Below are 21,468 nucleotides of genomic sequence, written 5' to 3' on the forward strand. Positions count from 1 at the left end.
AATTCAGATTACAAGATCGGAGCAAGTGCTTAATTTGTTTCTTTTACTTTTTAGGGACACCAATGAATGAGAGTGAAAGTGCAAGTGATCAAGTTACTGTAGAAGAGACAACACCCACACTTTGCAGTACTACTACTCATAGCGAAATATTGTTACCTGATAACATAGGTAATAAATTAATATAAGTTGTATATATATTTATTAAATAGTTTATTTTTTTAATATTACAACCATTTAATTATGTTTTCAGGCTCCCGCCATCAATTTTCTATAGCGGAGTATGTTCAAACAGAACACAATTATAGTGTTATCAGCAAAAGTAGAGATGACTCCAGAAAAGGTATGTAATATGATTTATATATTTTTACATCTTTTATAATAGTTCCATGTTTATCATCAAGTCACGCAAGTTATATTTGATTTAATTCAAATATTTATTCTGAAAAAAGGCAATGACAGGCTCTTTTCAATGTTCAATTGAAAAAAAAAAAATTGAATAAAATATACACAGTCAAATCACACAAATTCAGTAAGCCCCAATGTAAGTTCGAGACTTGTGTTATGGGATTCTAACTCAACAATACTATATTTCATAACATATACATATAAAAATACCCATCCAAGACCTAGATCAATCAGATCAAGTTCATTTTCCATCATTGCCCGACCATGATTCCGTTACGCCATGGAGGTCGTCGAATTTTTTTATCTAATGTATATGATTTGTCAAAGCTTTAAACTACTAGAATTTTGAACGAGACTAAGACTTTAATTTTAACACATTGGTTCTTTTCAGTACCATTGAAGGAATCTGTTCGACGAACTTCAAAAGTTTTTCAAAAAGACATCCGTATGCTGCGCTTGGAAATATCACGCTTGCGTAAGAAAACAACAACTTTCAAGGCGAGATTGGCTAATGCAGAAAAACTTGCTGAGAACACTGCATTTCAACAAGTGGCAGAAAAAATGTCGTCAACATCGCAACTATTTATGCATATGCAATTGCAAAATGTTAAAAAATCAAAAGGAAGGCGTTTCACTATTGAAGAAAAAGTTCTATGTTTGTCATTGTTTAAAAAGAGTCCGAAATGCTATAAACTTTTACATAAATATTTTACTTTGCCATCCATAAAGGCTATGCAACGATTAATTAGCCAAATAAAAGTATGTCCGGGGATCAACCCCATAATTTTTAAAAAACTCAAAGCTACTGTACTGGATATACCAGTAAATGACCGTCTTTGCAGTTTAATTTTCGATGAGATGTCATTAACACCACAAGTGTCGTATGATGCACACAAAGATAGTTTGGAAGGGTTTTCCACTAATAAGACGACTGAATTCGCTGACCATGCTCTGGTATTCATGATTAAGGGCATCAAAAGTAATTTTAAACAACCAGTTGCGTATTATTTTACGACAAAATTAAATAAATTAGAATTAAAAACTGTTATTAAAGAGGTAATTATCAATTGCCAAAATGCAGGCTTAATTGTAATAAATACCGTATGTGACCAAAGCACAGTTAATGTAAGTGCAATATCAGACATGGTTAGTGATACAAAAGCTTTATTTTTAAAAAATGGTAAAGAGTGGCGCCATGACGTTATACGCGTTAATAAACGGAACATTATACCACTATATGATGTCCCTCACCTAATTAAAGGTATTCGAAACAATTTATTAAATAAAGACATGTCATATGAAGTGGATAATGAAATATATGTAGTAAAGTGGGAGTATTTTCAAAAATTATATGCAGCAGACACTTCTTATGGGGAATTGAGGTTATTAGATAAAATTACGGAAGAGCACATTAACCCAGAAAAAATAAATAAAATGCGGGTAAAATGCGCAACACAAATATTTAGCCACAGCGTTGCTGTGGCTGCAGAACATTTAACCGGTAGGGGCAATTTGCCGATTGAATGTAAGCAATTAATTAAAATTACCTTATTATTGGACAATTTGTTTGACAGCCTTAATGTAAACTCTTTTAATCCTATTAATGGTAAAAAATATAAAGGTGCTGTCAGGCGAAATTCTTGTCATCACCAATTGTGGAGAAATGCAAAACAAATTTTGAAGACTATTAGATTTAGAGAAAAGAAATTTGTTGGAAACAAAATTAGATTGACTGAAAAAGTGGTACCATCTGTCACAAATTTTATAAAAACGATTGAGGGCATGGAAGCAATTTGGGATGTTTTGTCTAAAAAGTATGGTTTTGATACATTGTTTACTCGTAATTTTAATCAGGACCCAGCAGAAAACTTTTTTGGGAATGTCAGAAGTTTCGGAGGAAGAAATAATGCTCCTAATTCAGTTGCCTTTCAAGGAGCATTTAAGGCGCTTTTATTAAATAATTATAACTCTCCTCATTCTAATCGATCTAACTGTGAAGAAGACAATAACAAATGTCTGCAGTCATTACATTTTTTTTTAGATAAAGAAATCATTGAAACTTCTGATGTTCCTACTCATGAAGGAAATGTATTTTGTAATGAAGATATTTTTGATGTAGTCGATTTTAATAATGAAATAGACGCAGGTCAAAGAAATTATGTATGTGGATGGGTCTTGACTAAATGCTTAAAAAATGTTGCAAAAGGCTGTAAACAATGTAAAGAAGACTTACTTGATAACAAAAATGATAACGAAAGTAATGCATTCATAAAAGCAAAAGAATATGCCAACAAGAAATGGCTTTGTTACCCCAACAAATATACAGAACATTGCTTCCATGAAATACAAAATATAATAATATCATTTTTGAAAAAAGACGCACCAAAAACAAATGTAAAAAAAAATATATGTGCTTTTATTAACTTATTAGTTAATTTCCCATTTAAATGTCAGAGGCACAACGAAGTTTTAAAAGAATATTTCACTAATATTACCCTCAACGTAGTGTTACACAGTTGGTGTCGCTCAGTCAACCGAATTTTGAGTGGTAAAATAAAATATGAAGGGGAGGACGAAATTAAAACAGCTGCACAATTGTACTACGATAAACACAAACATTATAAAAATAAAAAATGATTAATGGTGTTAACTTGTTTTATTTTTTCTTGTTCAACAGAACCTATTAACATTGTTTTTTACTTTTGTCTGTGTTATTGTCCTATTTAAGTATTTCATATTAAACTTTTTTGAAATACCTAAACAGGATAATAACACAGAAAGTTCAGCAGTGGAAGTTCGAACAGTGTTTGCGTTCCTATCGACAATTTTCGTTAACTTTCAAAAATATAAATATTGTACAAATTTGTGAAAGTTAACGAAAATTGTCGATAAGAACGCAAATACTGTTCGAACTTTCACTGCAGAAAAGTTTTCACAAATTCAAAACATACCTATAAGTATAGGTACCTGTATAAATAAATATACCAATACTATAGGTAGGCATGTATAGGTATATCAACGGAGCTTTAGTTCAGGGGACAACGTTCAGAGGGCGCCTCTCTTCAATCGTGAAGCAAAAAATCAACGCGAGAGGGCTCTCTTTTCCTACAGTATTACTTTACTCTTTGGACTATGCGTTTGCGACTGACGCGTGACGGGCAACCATTTGCCAGCCCACCCGTCCGCCCCGTGCCTTCCCCCCGCCCGCCATCATTCACTATAGAATCGAAGGACGGAGTGCACTTTGGCGGTACACGGTGATTTTTCGAAAATCATGCAGAAAGAAAAGTTGATAGAAGAAGTGCGAAAACATCCGCTACTATACGACCTTAGTGATCCGAAATATAGTGACGTACATAAGAAGGAAAAGGCATGGAATGAAATCGCTATTGTATTGTCGCAACCAGGTAAGAATTTTTTTCTACTCCGGTACATTTATCTGTTAATTATATAGTCCCGAACACCTATATAAAAGCTAGTCTTATTCAATTGCAAAAAAGTCGATCTAGTCTTTTTTGTAATTGAATTTTGCAAAAACTAACTGTCATATGTGACTATACAACTTCCCGCTCTTAATTATGCGGTATTGCTGTGTTTGTTATATTTAATCCCTAGTCGTAGAAAAAGTTTTGTATGCGACGTTGCATTAACACTCACCACGCCACTCACCATTTTTGAACCCTCTTATACAACTATTGCATAAAATACTATTAACATAATTAATTTCTATTTGTGACGTTTTCAGTGTTGGTATTGAGTTATTGATTTTGCCATAATCTACAGAAATTCAACTATCGAACAAATAAATATGTGTGATTCTAATAGATATTAAAAATAATGTTAAAACTTTTAAGTCATTTCATTAAAGTACATTGTTGAGAAAATTTAATTCAACCTGTTACATCCAAAAAGTATGTAGGTTATTGTACAGTTAACAGTACCTACGATTTTCTACTTGGACACTCCAAAAATCTTGGTTTATCGTAAAAATTAGTTTTTTTCACATACAGTAATATAAAATCCCAGAATTTACTGATATAAAATATTAAATCTACGTCATATATATATTTTATTTTTAGTTTGGGTTTCTGTATGTTATAATAAAGTGCCTTACGTATATTTAATATAGGTAATCAGTAATAAAATCCCACCTTAGTATAGAAACTTGTTTAATATTCTTAATAAGCCAATAATATTATAACCAACTTCTTACGATTATTACATATTAATTATCCATGATCTATATTAAATGCTGCCACGGAACTCGTCCTTCGGGAGATTGAAAATAAGTTGCAAACATATCACGAGTTTCAAAAGCAGATGCCGAAGATTCACTTATATCTTCTGGAATTGTACTTAGATTACTTAGTAATCTCTGTTCATCATCATTATTGGCCGAACTCTGCCTTGTGTTGAGTTCATCATCGGATGTTATATTATAACACCGCATGACATTGTGTAAAATACACGTCGCAAAGACCACAATATCAACATATTTTGGGTGTAAATGCAAATTCTTATTATAAATTCCAAATTTTTGATATAAGATGCCGAACGCGTTTTCAACTACTCTGCGAGCTCGCGATAAGCGATTATTGTATATTCTTTCCTTTTCTGAAATGCCACTTGAACGTGGATATGGTCGCAATAAATTCCATTTTAAAGGAAACGCTTCGTCGGCTACAAAAACATGTGGCATTATTATTTCAGTACCAGGTAATGGTGTGGCAGTTGGAATATTAAATGTATTCATTTCAATCGCTCTTCCTAATCTTGACGATGCCAAAATTCCGCCATCACTATTCTTGCCATAGGCCCCTATATCGACAGCTATAAATCTGTATTTATCATCGACGATAGCCATGAGGACGATAAAGAAGTGTTTTTTATAATTAAAAAATAGCGAGCCGCTGCTAGGAGGGGCAATTATGTTTACATGTTTGCCGTCGATGGCACCTATACAGTTTGGAAAATTCCATTTTTTATTGAAACCATCTGCGATTCTTTTCCAGTCTTCGGTAGTAGGTGTGGGCATGAACTTCCCCTTCATTGTATTTATAATCGCATTGCACACATCTTTTAATATCGACCGGATGGTACTTTCGCCTAACCGAAAGCTTGAACTCATAGTCCTAAATGAACAGCCACTAATCAAGTACCTGAAACAACCAATTTTTCTTTATATTTATATTATTTTGTTACAGCGTCAGAATGTAAGAAGATATGGCAAAACTTAAGGGAATATCATAGAAGAGCCATTAAAAAGAAAGCAACTAAAAGTGGTCAGAGTGCTAATACTAATAAAAAATGGCAATTTGAAACTGAAATGTCTTTTTTATTACCACATTATAAAGAACGGTCTACAGTGACGTCAGTGAACAACACAGATGATGGTGATGATGAAAATAGCTTATCTGCTGCGGAAATTCTTGCCAATGTGACTAATAATGAAGAATCTCAAGACTCGTCAATTATCTCGGAGCGTCCTGAATCTTCGGTGTCTATGTACAATTCATCTAGATCAGTGTTTCCTGACATTCCAAAAACGACAAAACGAAAGAAATTGCAAGAAACAAGTGCATCGGCGGTTTTAATGGAATATTTATTAAAAAACAAACACGATGAAGATGGAAAGCAGAATGACGAAATGGATAAATTTTTTTTAAGTATTTCTAGCACAGTAAAAAAATTATCTACCTATAATCAAGCACTTTTAAAGTCAAGAATTTTTAATTTAGTTTCGGAAGCTGAAATACAAGAACTGCAAAATAATCGAAACTGTTACTATGATGATTTTTTTGCACCAGGAACTTCTGGCTACACAACTCAAAACCTAAATGCAGGTACTACCGGTAGTATCTACACAACTCAAAACCTAAATGCAGGTACTACCGGTAGTAGCTACACAACTCAAAACCTAAATGCAGGTACTACCGGTAGTATCTACACAACTCAAAACCTAAATGCAGGTACTACCGGTAGTAGCTACACAACTCAAAACCTAAATGCAGGTACTACCGGTAGTAGCACCGCTAGCACCCAACAGCAAAATACAACGCCTATGGAAGAATCGAGGGTTGATGGTTCTTCTTAACACAATTAAAGTAAAATTGCTTTGCTTTGATTTATCCTTTAACTTGATATATAAATAAATACATATAAATTATAAAAAAGTTTCTTATTGCTTACCTTAATGTCACTGCCAGCTTTTCTTCCGGTGATACAGCTTCTCTAAATCGCGTGTTTCTTTTGTAGATGTCGTCCTCAATAATATTAAGTATATAATAAAACAAGTATCTCGGCATACGGAAATAGATATAGAATTTTTCTTCGTCATCTAGCAGACGTTTCCGGATATTCCAATATTCCCCTTCTGATTTCCTTTGTCGCAACATATCATGTACCCAATATCTTCTTTTCCTGCTGTTTCGTTCATTTTCATTATCAAATATAATAGCTATAATCGCCAGTTCACTGAATGTAAAGTTCGACATTTCATAAGCAACACGACTTCTTTGGACAAAATTTAACCGAAAACTGAGGTTAGACGAGTTGTCTGTTGAATACGCATTACCCACTCGTTGGCACCGCGTTGGCCACTCCTTGACACCGCGTTGTCCACTAGTGACCATTGGGTGGATCAACTAGTTGACTACTCATCTAGAGTGTGAGTAGAGTTGCTGCCGCGTTGGCGTGGAGTTGTTATAATGTGCGAAGACCTTAAGACACTATCGATGTACACTAAAACACTAACTCCTCACTCGTCATTTTCTCCTGGTACCGTCGGCGACCTAAGTCGTAGGTAGCCGCTTTGTCGGCGCCGTCAAAGAGATCGCGGCAAGGCGGCGAACGTTTGACGAAGATTCTAAAACAAACAAATAAGACTCGTTTACTTAATCAATAAGAATCATTTTGCTTTGACAGAGGTACGTCGTTTAACACGTTCATCGCCGACTATTATTTTACAAAATCATAAAAAAATGTCATTGGTTTTTATGATTATTTATAGGTTTATTTGTTCATATATAAAAGTTTTACAGTGATATTTGTTTATTTTGGCTTTATTTTAGGGTTTTTTTAAGTGCCGGTCATTATGACCCGGCGCGGCCTAAACGGAATAATTATTACATTCAGGCCGTGCCGGTCACAATGCCGGTCAGCGTACTTATGTACGCGTAATTTTCGATCGATGAGACATAGACAAACGTTATAGACACGTCTACTACGCACGGGTACCGCGCGCCTAATGGATGCTAGCGCGGGAGTACACCGTGCGTGCGGTTGTTGTTCCCGCCTCCCTTCACCCCTTTCACCTCTCCCTATGACTCAAGCCAATCACGGATTGTTTTTGTTAGTTCGCACCTTGTTTTGGTCATCAAATGCACACTAAGATTTTGTTTAGCAGAAAAAATAGTTTTATTGTTAAAATGGACACTTTTTTTGACTTTGAGTTTACACAAGAACAATTACATGTAATTGACAGTTTAGAGAGGTCACATTGCAGTACTGACCATGTCTTATGTGAGGGTGATGAAGTGATAAATATTCCACGTACCAGAAAACGTAGAGTTATTTTGTCGGACAGTGAAGAAGATGACCGTGATTTGTCTCCAGCTTTATCCGGCCATACACCTGAATGTGAGTGGTACCAGCCACGTGGTAAGCAGCCTCGTTTAATTCCTTTTACCGAAATACCGGGACTGAAACCTTACTCACTTCGAAATCAACTAGCCAATGCTACACCTATTGATTTCTATTCCCTCTTAGTCACTGACCAGTTATTTGAAAATATAGCACATCAGACGAATATATTTGCCCAACAGAGTATCGATAAAGGTGGCATTAAAGATAAGTCGAGACTACGGCTCTGGACGCCAACCGACAAAGAAGAAATGAAACGATTTTTAGGCGTGATTATTTGGATGGGTATAGTGAAGTTACCAAAAATCGTAGACTATTGGTCTAATGATGAAATGTTGGGTCAATCTTTTGCAAAAAAGACTATGAGTCGCAACCGCTTCGAAGTTTTGCTTAGAATGCTCCACTTTTCCAACAACGAAGAAGTTCCAAAAAATGACCGGCTGGGTAAAATACGAAGATTGGTTGAAATATTGAACCAAACATTTTCAATTCATTATACTCCCGATGAATGTTTATGCGTCGATGAAAGTATGATACCATTTCGTGGGCGTATCATTTTCCGCCAATATAATAAGTCGAAAAGACATAAATATGGCATCAAGCTATTTAAATTGTGTACTACTCCTGGCTATACGACAAAGGTGGAGGTATATGGAGGAAAGACATTAGATTCACAGGATAATACTCCAACCAACGTTGTCTTGAATTTAGCACGTAACTACTTTGGAAAAGGTCATACCATGTTCGTAGATAATTGGTATACAAGCTTAGATCTAGCTGAGAAGTTAGTTCAACACGATACTCATTTAGTAGGGACCCTACGAAAAAACAGGAAGAACTTACCAAAGGACGTCATGACTGGAAATCTGAAACCGGGTGAGTTTATGGCAAAAGAAAACAACAACGGAGTCACGGTTATGAAGTGGAAGGATAAGAGGGACGTGTGTTTGTTGTCAACCAAACATTCAATTGGTTTTACAAAAAAAAAGAACAAAAGAGGGGTTGAAACAATTAAACCGAAAATTGTGATTGATTATAATAAAGCCAAAGCAGCCGTTGACTTGTCTGACCAAATGAGTGCTTATTCGAGTCCATTGCGAAAGACGTTAAAGTGGTATAAGAAGCTCGGTATCGAATTATTACTCAATACTGCTGTAGTAAATGCAAGAGTACTATATGAAAGTACAACGAAGAAGAAGATATCTGTCGTCAATTTTAGGCGACTGTTGGCAAAGCAGTTGATTGAGGGTAGTCAAGAAAATACGGGATTGACCACACCACGACCCAGAAGACAAAAACACGAGCTTAAGAAAAAAGAAGGTGCAGCAGTATCAACAAGAAAATTTTGTCGTGATTGTTACAAATCAAATGTTGAGTTGCATGGAAGAAATGTCGCCAAGAACAAAACAAAGAAGGTTTCTTGGTTTTGCACTATTTGTCCCGGCAATCCCCATTTATGTCGTCAATGTTTTGACAAATGCCACTAAAATGTTTAAATATCCATTTAGAGTTGAATTAATCTTTAGTTTGATTGTTGTTCGTATGACGATTTGTAATTGTGGTTTGATAAAAAACGTTCCTAATACATATTTTTTGTTCTATTGTCTTTCTTTTTTTCTTAAATTTTGATAAAAACATGCCTAAAATTAATAATATTCTGTTGTCTTTTCATTTTTATGCATAAATGCAACTTATAACAGAAATAAAAATATATGATTCGAAATCCTATGTTTTTTCATTAACTTTTTTCTCTAAGTCCTAAAAACAGGTATGCCATCAAAAAATCAAAAAACCAAGTAGTTACAGGTGTTCATTGGGGCCGCGCCGGTCACATTGTATGGCTGAATACACAGATTTTGCATTCTGCGGCGCGAACGGGCTTCGCAAAGGTAGGTCTGGCGTGCCGGTCATTTTGATCCCCCATGGCCCAAATGGCTAGATCAAGTGCCGGTCATTTTGACCCACCATGGCGATGAACGTGTTAAGACATTCAATCGATTTGAAAATATTCGCATGAAATGCAAAAGAAATAATAATTACCTACATACATAAAACCACGACTTTTTCCCGGAGGGATAGACAGAGACTACATCTTTCCACGATCTCTGCATACTTCCTTCGCTTCATCCACATTCATAACTCTTCATGCAAGCTAATAAATAATTACCTACATTACAAAATAAATTGGTAACTAAGTCAAAGAAAGATTGAAAACCTACATACCTTTCAAAGAAAGGGTTCAAAACGTCGACCTCCTTGGATGCACAAGTCAGCTCTCCGGTAAATGGAAACCCAGACATTGCGAAGCATTCCTGGCGTTACAGTATCGCATGCGGTTTGATGCGGGCAACCATTTCTTCGCTCGAAGGGGAATCCGACGCATACACTTTATTTTTAATGTATCCCCAGAAAAAAATGTCAAGTGGTGTGAGTTCTGGAGACCGCGGAGGCAATGCGATACGTCCTCCTCGTCCAATCCATTCCGGGAACCGGGCATTGAGGTGGCTGCGCTCATCACGAGCGAAGTGAGCTGGAGCGCCACCATGTTGGAATATTAGGTTGTTTTCCATCACGATATCCACGTAACTTCTCACTGGCATTACTGTTCCTCATTTAAGTAATTTTCTAGGAAATTTAGGCTGTTAGGCAAAAAATATGGTTCAACGACAACATCTCCGACTATTCCAGCATCCAGCCAACACATTTATCCGCCACTGGTGCTGGAAAGATGACTCCGTAAAAACATGTGGATTGGTAGCTAGGTATGCGACCAATAATGTTCATTGTAGTCGTAATAATATTCTGAATTACTCAAAGAAATCACGAAAGAGAACACGTGTACGAAAAAGTCAAAACACAAACACAAACAATGTTGTCATCAGTGCTGCCAGACCAAAAATCCGATTGAGCGCTGTAAGATGTAAAAAAGCGCTCGATTTCTTGGAAATTGTGCTTTAAAAAAGCGCTAGATATCGCGCTAAAAGAACAATTTTTCTTGAATGAAATAAAGCAAACAAACAAAAAAACACTCTATTAGGCTTTAAAATAACTGATGCTGATAGAGCCATAGAGTTTTTTAATATGTCATGATGTAAATTAAAAAAAACACCAGATTATCCGCTAGGTGCCATAATTCTGTAAAGCGCACCAAACACATAAAAAAGCGCTAGATCTAGCGCCCAAAGCGTTAAAATGGCAGCACTGGTTGTCACGCAAATGGATAGCGAACGACTGATTGACTTCTCAAATAATTGTACATTTCCGCTTCCCGATTCTGGCATCCTAGTACAGGGGAGACACGGGCAAAGTCGACCACGGTCACGTTAACCGGCTATTTTTGTAAACAAAGGTGAAATAAAATTATTTTAGTACAAATATGTTTTGTCCCTTTGATTCAATATCTTATTAATTTTACCATAATAAACGGGTTAAAAACAGTATTATTTGATTTCAAAATTTTACCATACTTACTACCACTCTTACCAATAGGAAAAAGTGGCATGTACAAAACGTGTTTCCTAGGTTGACTAAATGTTGACAACTTTTTTATGAATGTGGCGATAAAATTAAACAAAGTAAAAGTTTACTAATCACAAACGTAAATAATCAGGTGGGATCATCATTTTACCCTCACTTACCCTAAAGCGGAAGAAAGGATACGTGTACATCACCTGTCTCGCGGCGTAGCGCCATTGGTCGGCGCTTAGTGTACTAGACAGTGAACCCATTGACTGCGCACACACACACTCTCAAATTTGAATATTGACCTTGAATTAGTCGAATTTAAGAACGAGAGACAAGTACTCTATCTAGTCTTGCCTTCTCGTTTTGGTAAATTAGGGGCCCGTTTTCATTTATTTTTAAGTAGATAAATTAAACCTCTTGCGTATCCATGAAATCCTGGTAGCTAAATGATTAATTCCTTTATTTTATTCGGAGATGTTTTTACCCATGATGCAAAAAAGAGCAGTGTTGTTGATGCAGATGACGCAGAGAGACTGCCGTCTGACGTCCGCAAGGATCAGAGACTTAAAAGAAAACATGTTTCCCTTCACGAACATTTCTTTCTTCCCGGACTTTTAACAACCTATGTAAACGTCATTTAAGTACTAGATCATTAGTAATAGTTTTATTAATTTATGACGATATTCGTTACTTGGCTTCTTAAAATATGAAAAAGAATTTCGTTCGTAATAGAAAATTTCTTAAAATATCCGGAACCATTTTAATACATTATTAATCGACCTTGCTCTTTGCTCCTTGCAAAGAAAAGTCACGCCTATTTCAGGGTTCATTTGGAAAATTTTAGTTAAAACCAACAACAATAGTTTGCTCGGATTTTGTGATTCAATAATAGTTTGATTATTTCTCTTTTTAATTATTATTTCTTTAAAAAATATTTCTTTCATATTTAAGTTTTTCATAATGTTACAAACACGTTCTCTGGTAACTACTACATTGATATTATTCAGTACGCTTAGTTCGTTGTTTTACTTTTACTTTATTACTGTAAAAACGCCAGTCCGGTATTTTAGTTGCTACAATTAATCTGCTAAAGTAATTGATGAGAAACTGTTAGTCAGTTTTCTTTTTTGCCATGAGATTGAAGAGTCATATGAAACACTGATATTCAAACAGCCTTCAGTGTAAAGTTGTAATTTTAATGAGATAAAGTAAAAAATCAAGTTTCGCAGGTGGGACTCGTCAGCTAAATAGTAAAAAGTAAAGAAAAAAGCAGGAACACTTAGTTAAGAAAAACAAAAAAAAAAGATATCCGGAACCCTGGCTCTAAAATACTATTTTAAAGTACCAGGAGTACAGACGGGTGGCGTCGACATTAGGCCAGTGGGCCAATGGGTGTGATCGTTAAGATGCTATTGACCTCACAGCTGTTTACTGCTGTAGTGTTGTGCAAGTTTTAATAAAATAACATAAAATAAAATAAAATCGGCTGTAAAAAATAAAAATTTCAAAATAAAAAATTTACTTTTAGGGTTTTGCGTGGCACCAGGCTGTTTGTTACCGGTAACTCGTTTGGTGTACTCAATATGATAACCCCCTTTCCGTTACACATTGTATATGCATGTGGCTTGACTGTGTAATGCATAGGCGGACTTGTTTGTTTTAGCATGGTGAAAACATACAAGAGAAAGACAAATAGTGACGAGTGGGCGAAAGAGAGCATGGAAAAAGCAGCAAAGACATTTTCAGTTCCTTAGACTACTCTAGAAAGAAAAGTAAAAAAAGCCCGGGAGAACTTGGCCCTATCTCCATCTAAAAGTATTAAAGTAAAGGTTTCATTAGGACCTAATCAACCTGTTTTCACAGAAAAAGAAGAGGACGAGCTTTGTGGCTATATATTGGACATGGAGACTAGACTTTACGGACTTACAGCCAAAGACTTAAGTGGGTGATAGACGGGCGAGCAAGTACGCGTACTTTAAAACCGCCGAGTAAGTTCGTCGGCGATCCAACCGGTTTGAAATCTTACTCGTAGCTCGTCTTGGCTCGTACGTGTGGCAGCACTGCCAGCCGCGAGCCGCCATTTTGTTTCGCCAGTCTGTGGACGCGCACGCTTGTTTAAATTGCAATTTTTGTTAATTTTGATTCAGAAATTTCTCAAAATGTGTGATTTTCGAACTTATTCACATGAACTGCTAACCGAATTTATAGAAGCTTTCCGAAATAACCCTTGTCTTTGGAAAATTAGAAGCAACGACTACAAAGACAAAAATTTGAAGCTTCAAGCACACAATAATTTATTAGAAATTATACGGAAGGTAGAAAGAGATCCTACGATTGAGAACGTCAAGAAAAAAATTAATTCATTAAGGGCTGGGTTCCGAAAAGAACATAAAAAAGTGCAAGATAGCAAGAAGACAGGTTCAGGAACTGACCAGGTATACGTGCCAAAATTATGGTATTATAGTCAGCTTGAATTTCTCAAAGATCAAGGCCAAGGTAAGTTTAATTATTTATTAAAGAATTTCTCTATACACTATTATATTATACGTGCGTATTCTTTGTTATGTCTGTGCCTAAATTAGGTACTTACCTAAAATAGAGTACCTATTATAGCACTTTTTTTCATTACAATAATGACATTGTGATGTTGAACATTAAAACCAAAAGTAAATTTAGAGGGTTTTTATTTAATTACAGGTGAACAATCAACTGACAATATAGACAGCAGCGAACAGGAGACACCTAATGATAATGAAAATACATTTCATGCTGAACATAGTGAAAATGATACCCAGGTAAAAATACTATTATTATATCATGCTTTGTTGCCATGACACTGCACCACTAGTATTAAAGTAGGTTTCATACTTTTCTCTGATAATTTTTGCATTTTGAGTGGGGTTAAGACTATGTGTTTGTTGTAGTGCCTGTAATTCTCCATTTTGTGGTCTCAGCCCCAAATCAATAGTTCCATTTTCGTGATTTTCAGTATCAAAGTGCTGATGTGGACTGTAAGGTTGGCTTACTTTTTTCCTTAAAAAATTGTGCAATACACAACATGCCAAAACTATTTTGTTAATATTTTGCACACTGGTATTTATAGGCGATCGAAAAATGTGGAATCTTGCCGCCAGAATTCCAAAAACATTTTCTATAATTCTTCTAGCCCTGCATACTCTATAATTGTATATCCTCTTACTTGAGCTAGCCTGTGATTGCCTTTGTGGGTACGGTTTCATAAAATCTGTCCTCAAAGCAAAAGCCTCGTCGCCAATAAATACATCAGGCAATTCTTCTGAATGTCCGCTTGGTTTTCTGGGGCTAGGAAGATTTAAGCGCTTGGAATTCAATCTTTGAAAGAATGTAGTTTTTTGTAATACACCACCATCAGAAATACGTCCATTTGTTCCAATATCTACATAAATAAATTCATAATTTGCATTTGCAATTCCCATAAGTACAATACTGTGATACCCTTTATAATTAAAAAAATGTGAGCCGGCTCCGGCAGGAGGGACTATAGCTACATGTTTCCCATCGACGGCTCCTAAACAATTTGGAAATTGCCATGTACGCTCAAACTCTTCAGCAATTGCTAGCCATTCTTCTTCTGAACTCGGGAACTGTAACAAAAAAACCCATAATTCAGTATAAATGATATCATTTTTATTTACAGAGTACCATTTGCAACCTGCGACACCTGCAACATCTGTTGCTTCATCTGCACGTCGTAAGCGACACGGCAATGCCGCCATTGAAGACACAATATCGTTAATAGGTAAAAGATTACAAAACCCAGATGATGAATATGTCGCATGTCGCAATTAAACTCCGCAACATGACTGCTATTCAACAAGGCATAGCTGAATAGCTCTTCAATGAAGTTATGTTTTTGGGACGGTTTGAAAAATAAACATTCAATACAAGTATACATAATCCAGTTCCAGTCCAGGTACCCCAAAGACCATTGATACACATGCCAGCTGTTTCAGTCCAGCTGCAAGAAACACAAGTATATAACTTGACACAAGGCTCGCAAACTATTAGTATCCCGGACACCCTGATTGAATATTTAAACTTTAATAATAATAACTAAAAATAAATAAAATAGTACCTACGTTACATTTGTACCTGTTCAAGAGTAAATTTATTTGTTAAGCATTAATGTTAATGTTCCATTGCAAAATAAAGTCTGACTATTTGTACTGAGTTATTTTATTTATAAAGTACCTATGTAATGATACATACCTTCAAATATGTTTTCAGTGCAGAGTAGATTGCGTCACATGTCTCAGGAATTATGTACCCCAATGACTGTCTTGATATCGCTTACGAATACATTACGTCTTTATATGTTCCACCAGTTATCAAAAATCGTAATGTTGCACTTAAACGTTCATGCGGTGAAATAGCTTCTCTCATGCAAGTATCCTGTTTAGCTATAATTGCTGTGACTAAACACAAAAGTTCTTCATACACAGGCTCAGGCATTCTGAAATAATTCTGGAAATCTTCCTTCTCTTCACGTAACTCTCTTACTAAATTCACATGTGATAAACGCTCTCTTTTTGTAAGCCAGTTCTTAACCCACACTTTTCGCCTTTGTCTATTGTTTTTAATTTTTGAAATGTAATACGATATAATTCCTAAATAACACAAAGCTTCTTCAGTAGACGACATCGCGATACGGTGTGAGTAATTTGCCGCGTCGAGCCAAGTAAGTTCGCGATCTTTACAACCGCAGACTTTAAGTTCGTACGTCTATCACCCCCTTTAAGAGCCTAATGCTCTATGCGTACAATTTAGCAGTAAAAAATAATTAAGTCCATCCTTTTAACGTTCAAAAACAAGAAGCCGGCAAAGATTGGTTTCAAGGGTTTTTGAACAGACACCCAGACTTGTCAATAAGAAAACCCGAAAGTACTTCTGCTGCACGTGCTGCCGGGTTCAACAGAATAGTTGTTGATAATTTTTTTAATTTTTTGGGCAATATCTATGACGAACACCATCTTACACCAGACCGCATTTATAACTGCGACGAAATTGGTGTTTCAGTTGTACCAAAGACTAAATCCAAAATTATAGCAAAACGAGGCCGAAAACAAGTAGGGGCATTAACTTCTACAGAAAGAGGTACTACAATCACAGTAGAGATATGCTTCAGGGCCAGTGGGCAAAACATGCCCCCTATGATGGTGTTTCCCAGGAAGAGAATGGATCCACAGTTAATGCTTAATGCTGCTCCTGGAGCATGGGGAGTTGTTAGTGACTCAGGCTGGATGACCACGGAGTTGTTTCTTGGATGGTTTAAACAGTTTGTAAATTTAGTGGGGCCACAGTAGATCGACCTGTTTTGCTATTATTGGATGGCCATAGCACCCATACAAAAAACATCGATTTAATAAATAAAGCTCGAGCCAATGGGGTAATTATTTTATGTTTCCCCCCACATACAACTCATCGTCTTCAGGTCGCCGATATTGTTTATATGAGAGCGTTGAGCAATTACGACCTGGCTTCGTAGCAATCCAGGGATGGTTGTAACAATGCCTACATATTGTTGATTATAATGTTAGGTAAATGTATGATTATGTCAAAATTTAGAAAATGTTTTAGCAAAAGTTATGTTTTAAGTTTTGTCATAACAACAAATAAATAAATAAATATTTTTTCTAAAGTGTCGTATTTTACTTTATTATTTAATTTTACTAAATATTTATTATCAACAATGACACAAGATGGATAATTTGAAAAATATGTAATTTCTTTTTTCGTAAAGAACGTCACATGTTGTACCCAGTAAAGTTTGAGATAAGAATTATAATTACGTACTTTTTAGTTAGAAATAAAACCCACACAACATAACAAACATGTGACAAATAAAAAAATATGATGATACAGTCTTCTAATGTCTATACTTATTTTTTATCAAAATTACAAAGTTAAAATCTTCAATTCCCTTACATTTTTTCACTTATGACGTTCTTCTTCTGAATGAACGAGGTGTAACTAGAAGTTCCTAATGACACCAAATGTTAGAATACAGTCAAAACTGTTTATAACGACATCGTTTACAACGACCTCTTTTTTTCAAAAAGTTAGTGCCACAACTGATAGAAATTTACGTAATAAACATAAATTAGTCATGCCGTTTCATAGGCTTAGCAAAGTCAGTAAATCATTAATGGGAAACTGTATACGATTTTATAATAGGTTGCCGGAGTCTGTTCTTGATATGCCCAACCGAAAATTCAAAGAGTATGTAAAGAAAGTACTTTGTGAGAAGGCTTATTATAGGACTGATGATTACCTTAATGATAAAAACATCTGCTCGAGCTTGGCACAGGAACCTCGTAATTATTTGTAGTTTAATTTGAACTTAAATCAAAATTTCAGTCAGGGGCGTAGCTACCGCCGTATCTGCCGTATCAATTATACGGGGCCCCCGAGCCACGGGGGCCCCAAAGTGTGTAAGGAAAAAGAAATAAAAACTTCCTAATTTATTTTATTTTACAAATGACAAAATTCTATAAAGCAATTACTTTTTATCCCGCCTTAAGCGTGCGTTCAAAAGTTGGCAACACTCTACATCGTTATGGCGGGCTGCGGGACTTCCCCGTTTTACTTACTTCATCTGCAACTCAGCGGGGAATCCCTCAATAATAAAATCGATATCACGATGTACGTGTACGTTCATACTCTACATTTGATGTTAAACCACGGAGTGCAGTGCAGTGTTTATTTACGCGTTTTATGTACAACTCGTGCGAATTAACTGTGCACTCCGCTGGAATGCGACCCCTCTCCCGCTACCCCGCGCGGCTCCCCGCGTTCGCCGCAAGCCCGCAGTAGCGATAGCATCCTTGTTACCGTTGCGCGTCTCTCTTTGTAATCGTCTAAATACTGTTTAAATCTCCTGTTGTTATACTGTTTTTGTTGAGTTATTGCTGTGTTAAGTTTTGAATTGTTTTTTTTTTGTTAAGTTTAGACTTTTTCAACGTGTTAGTGAAGCCAATTGGTTGTACCAACAACATTATGGGCAAGACAATTCATAGTGAGGCAAGGACTCTTATATTGAAGGTGTTGACTTTTTTTGAAAATGAGAAGGCAAATAAACGTTTTATGATTCCTGTAGACCAAGCTATAAAAAGAGCTTGTGCAGCTACTGGTGTATCAAAAAGAACACTGATGAAAATTAAAAACGAATCGAAAGTTGTACAACAAAACGACCCGTCATTGCCAAGTACATCTTCAAGTTCAGGTCCAGCAGCTATACCAAAATTGTCTACACCAGGCAAAAAAAGAAGGACAAGCGCCAAAAAGATCGAACTGGACAATTTTGATTTATGCGCGTTGCGAAACATCGTCAACAGTTTCTATACAGTTAGAAAAGAAGTACCGACCTTGAAAAAAATATTGGCCGTTGCAAAAAGGGACTTAAATTTTCCGGGTAAGCATTATATTTGTGTTTTCACGAGCTGTCTAGTTTCCAATCTACATATTAAACAGTTTCAAAGTTATACAAGTAGGTATGGTATATGAGAAAGTATACATAAAATTACCAACCCGCATTGGGCCACCGTGGTCAGCTATGGCCTGATCACCCTTAACTTAGAGTAGCTATGTTGTTTGTGAATGTGATGCGTGCGTGACATTTTTTTAACCTAACGAACTTTATTTTATGTTTTTCAGGTGGAATAACCAGCTTGCGGCTAATACTGGTAAACTATTTGGGTTATAAATTAAAAAAATGTAAAAATATGCGACATTTTTTAACACAAAAGCCCGACATCGTCGCTTGGAGGGATCGTTACCTGCGAAAGAAGAAAGAAAACAATGACCTCGGGGTGAATAAAAAACCGGTTACATACTTAGATGAAACTTGGATTCATTCCCATTATACCGTACGTAAATGTTGGCAAAACAGTAGCGACGCAAGCATTAAAAAGAATGATAATCCTGGGCAACGATGGATTGTTGTACACGCGGGCGGTGAAAATGGTTTCATTCCCGGAGCCGAACTTTTGTACAAATGTAAGAGCAATATTGGAGACTAACATCACGAAATGGACACAAAAAATTTTACGAAATGGCTGAAAGAAAAGCTTTTACCAAACTTACCGCCAAATGGTATCGTCGTCATTGATAACGCGCCTTATCACTCGACGCAATCTGAAAAGCCTCCCATAAGCTCATCTCTCAAAGCCGATATGCAAAACTGGCTGCAAAGCAACAATATAAACTTTGACGAAAAAATGACAAAACGCGAACTGTATCATTTGATTGTCACTAATAAGCCTCCAAAAAAATACATTGTAGACGAATTAATGAAGGAGCACGGCCATGAAGTTTTGCGGCTGCCACCCTACCATTGTGATTTAAATCCAATAGAATACATATGGAATTTAGTGAAGCAAAGGGTGGCAGACAAAAACGTTACTCAATCTGAGAGAGAAATCGAAAATCTGACGAAGGAGGCTATAAAGTCTATTACAGTTGCTGACTGGAAGAAGGAAATAAACCACATTGAAAGATTGGAAAAAGAGTATTGGGACAAGGACCGTCTCCAAGAAATAGAAGAAAGAGAATTTATAATTTCTCTTGGAGGCGAAGAATCCAGCTCTGAGAGCGAAATTGATGACGAATCTGACACCATGTCGGGAATTGAAGAAATTAATTATAGTAGCGAAAACGATTGAGTGAAATAAATGTTTTTATACTTACCTTATTTGTTTATTTATTTTCAAATATGTCAGCCTAAAAGCACTTATCCCTATAGAGACGTAATACAAATCCGGCTTTGTCAAACATCCGTGGAACGTGAGAGATCCGTCACGCGTCCACTCCCCGTCCCTTTTGCTCTTACTGCAAAAATCGGCACATTTTCGGAAAGCTGGCGTGCTTCGGTACGATCACGACTATACCTCAGCTCGTTGACAGAATCGTTTTCTTTCAAATTCGCTTATATTACGCCTCTATGGGGATAAGTGATCTAAGCCTTCAGCTACTTTCCACATAAACCAATCCAATTCCACAAAAAAACAATGTCATGTCATGCGCACGCTATCTCTTTTGACGATTGCATGCATCTTAATTACGTCATGAAAAAAAAAATGATAATTTATATTTTTTATCATTTTGCTAATTTTTTTGCAAACGGTACTGTCCAAATAACGTCACGGCGCGAGGTGCACAGTTAATTCGCACGGGTTATAATTGTGCATTACCTACATTATAATTCAGTACAAACAATATTGTTCTTGTGGTTTAACAATATTAGTAGCGATTTGTAAAAGAAATGAGTGAAAGGAAAAGAGATTATCCCAGCGGTGCTGAGAAAAGAAAAAGTAAACGGAAAAGGGAAGAGGTTATAAAAAAAGTGCCCAAAATTTCTTAATTTTTCAGAGACAAGATGAGCGATTCTCATTTTTTTTGCCAATAACATAACTGAGTTTGTCCCGTGACTTTATATGTGAATATTATTTTTTTAACCACTAATACCTATCGGAAGATGTTTTATACATATAGCTGATTGTTTTAAGACACACAAAAAAAAATAGAAAGTCTCTATAACTGTTAAGTTTCTTCTAAAATATTGATTTTGTCGAAAACCAAAAACGTGAATGTATGAAAAACCATGTGTCCCATTCTGAAAAACGAAACTTCAACCTCAATTATTGTAGTCATCGCCAAGTAAACTATAAGAATTTTATGATGTTTTAATATAGTATGACTAGTAATATATCAGAAAAGCAACGTAACAAAGTAGTTTAGTAATATTTTACAATTAAAATTAACTTATTAGTCTTGTCCCAGAAGAAGTTCCAAAACTTCATTCCAACTTTTGTTACCTGTTTTTGAACTAGTAAACCTTATATAAAACTACCAAAGCATTTATTTTTTTGGCGTTGGCAACATTGCAACTCCTGTCAAAGTCATTCCAGGTTGTTTAAAAAT

General features: G+C 35.9%; 3 protein-coding genes across 3 annotated transcripts; all 3 read left to right on the forward strand.

Annotated features, from left to right (window-relative positions):
- The first annotated feature begins 3,564 nt into the window (after nucleotides 1–3,564).
- On the forward strand, nucleotides 3,565–6,746 carry LOC132901758 (transcription factor Adf-1-like). Its single transcript, XM_060950119.1, has 3 exons — nucleotides 3,565–3,812; nucleotides 5,610–5,981; nucleotides 6,661–6,746. The coding sequence occupies exons 1-3, from the start codon at nucleotides 3,680–3,682 to the stop codon at nucleotides 6,744–6,746; spliced, it is 591 nt and encodes a 196-aa protein (XP_060806102.1). The 5' UTR covers nucleotides 3,565–3,679.
- A 1,086-nt stretch (nucleotides 6,747–7,832) lies between these two features.
- LOC132902991 (piggyBac transposable element-derived protein 4-like) lies at nucleotides 7,833–10,604 on the forward strand. The gene is made up of 2 exons (XM_060950120.1): nucleotides 7,833–8,922; nucleotides 10,456–10,604. The coding sequence occupies exons 1-2, from the start codon at nucleotides 7,833–7,835 to the stop codon at nucleotides 10,602–10,604; spliced, it is 1,239 nt and encodes a 412-aa protein (XP_060806103.1).
- Nucleotides 10,605–19,577: 8,973 nt separating this feature from the next.
- On the forward strand, nucleotides 19,578–20,210 carry LOC106138339 (uncharacterized). The gene has a single exon (XM_013339467.2). The coding sequence runs from the start codon at nucleotides 19,578–19,580 to the stop codon at nucleotides 20,208–20,210; it is 633 nt and encodes a 210-aa protein (XP_013194921.2).
- Nucleotides 20,211–21,468: the final 1,258 nt, after the last annotated feature.

This window comes from Amyelois transitella, chromosome 20 (genome assembly GCF_032362555.1).
Source record: "Amyelois transitella isolate CPQ chromosome 20, ilAmyTran1.1, whole genome shotgun sequence".
Taxonomy (NCBI): domain Eukaryota; kingdom Metazoa; phylum Arthropoda; class Insecta; order Lepidoptera; family Pyralidae; genus Amyelois; species Amyelois transitella.

Excerpts from the sequence above, each read along its gene's own strand:
- LOC132901758 (XM_060950119.1), top strand. The coding sequence starts at position 3,680 with ATGCAGAAAGAAAAGTTGATAGAAGAAGTGCGAAAACATCCGCTACTA. Across the intron at positions 3,813-5,609 it reads TATTGTATTGTCGCAACCAG|CGTCAGAATGTAAGAAGATA; the intron begins GTAAGAATTTTT and ends ATTTTGTTACAG. Across the intron at positions 5,982-6,660 it reads AAAGAAATTGCAAGAAACAA|ATGTCGTCCTCAATAATATT; the intron begins GTGCATCGGCGG and ends TTTCTTTTGTAG.
- LOC132902991 (XM_060950120.1), top strand. The coding sequence starts at position 7,833 with ATGGACACTTTTTTTGACTTTGAGTTTACACAAGAACAATTACATGTA. Across the intron at positions 8,923-10,455 it reads GACTGGAAATCTGAAACCGG|AAAAAAATGTCAAGTGGTGT; the intron begins GTGAGTTTATGG and ends ATGTATCCCCAG.
- LOC106138339 (XM_013339467.2), top strand. The coding sequence starts at position 19,578 with ATGGACACAAAAAATTTTACGAAATGGCTGAAAGAAAAGCTTTTACCA.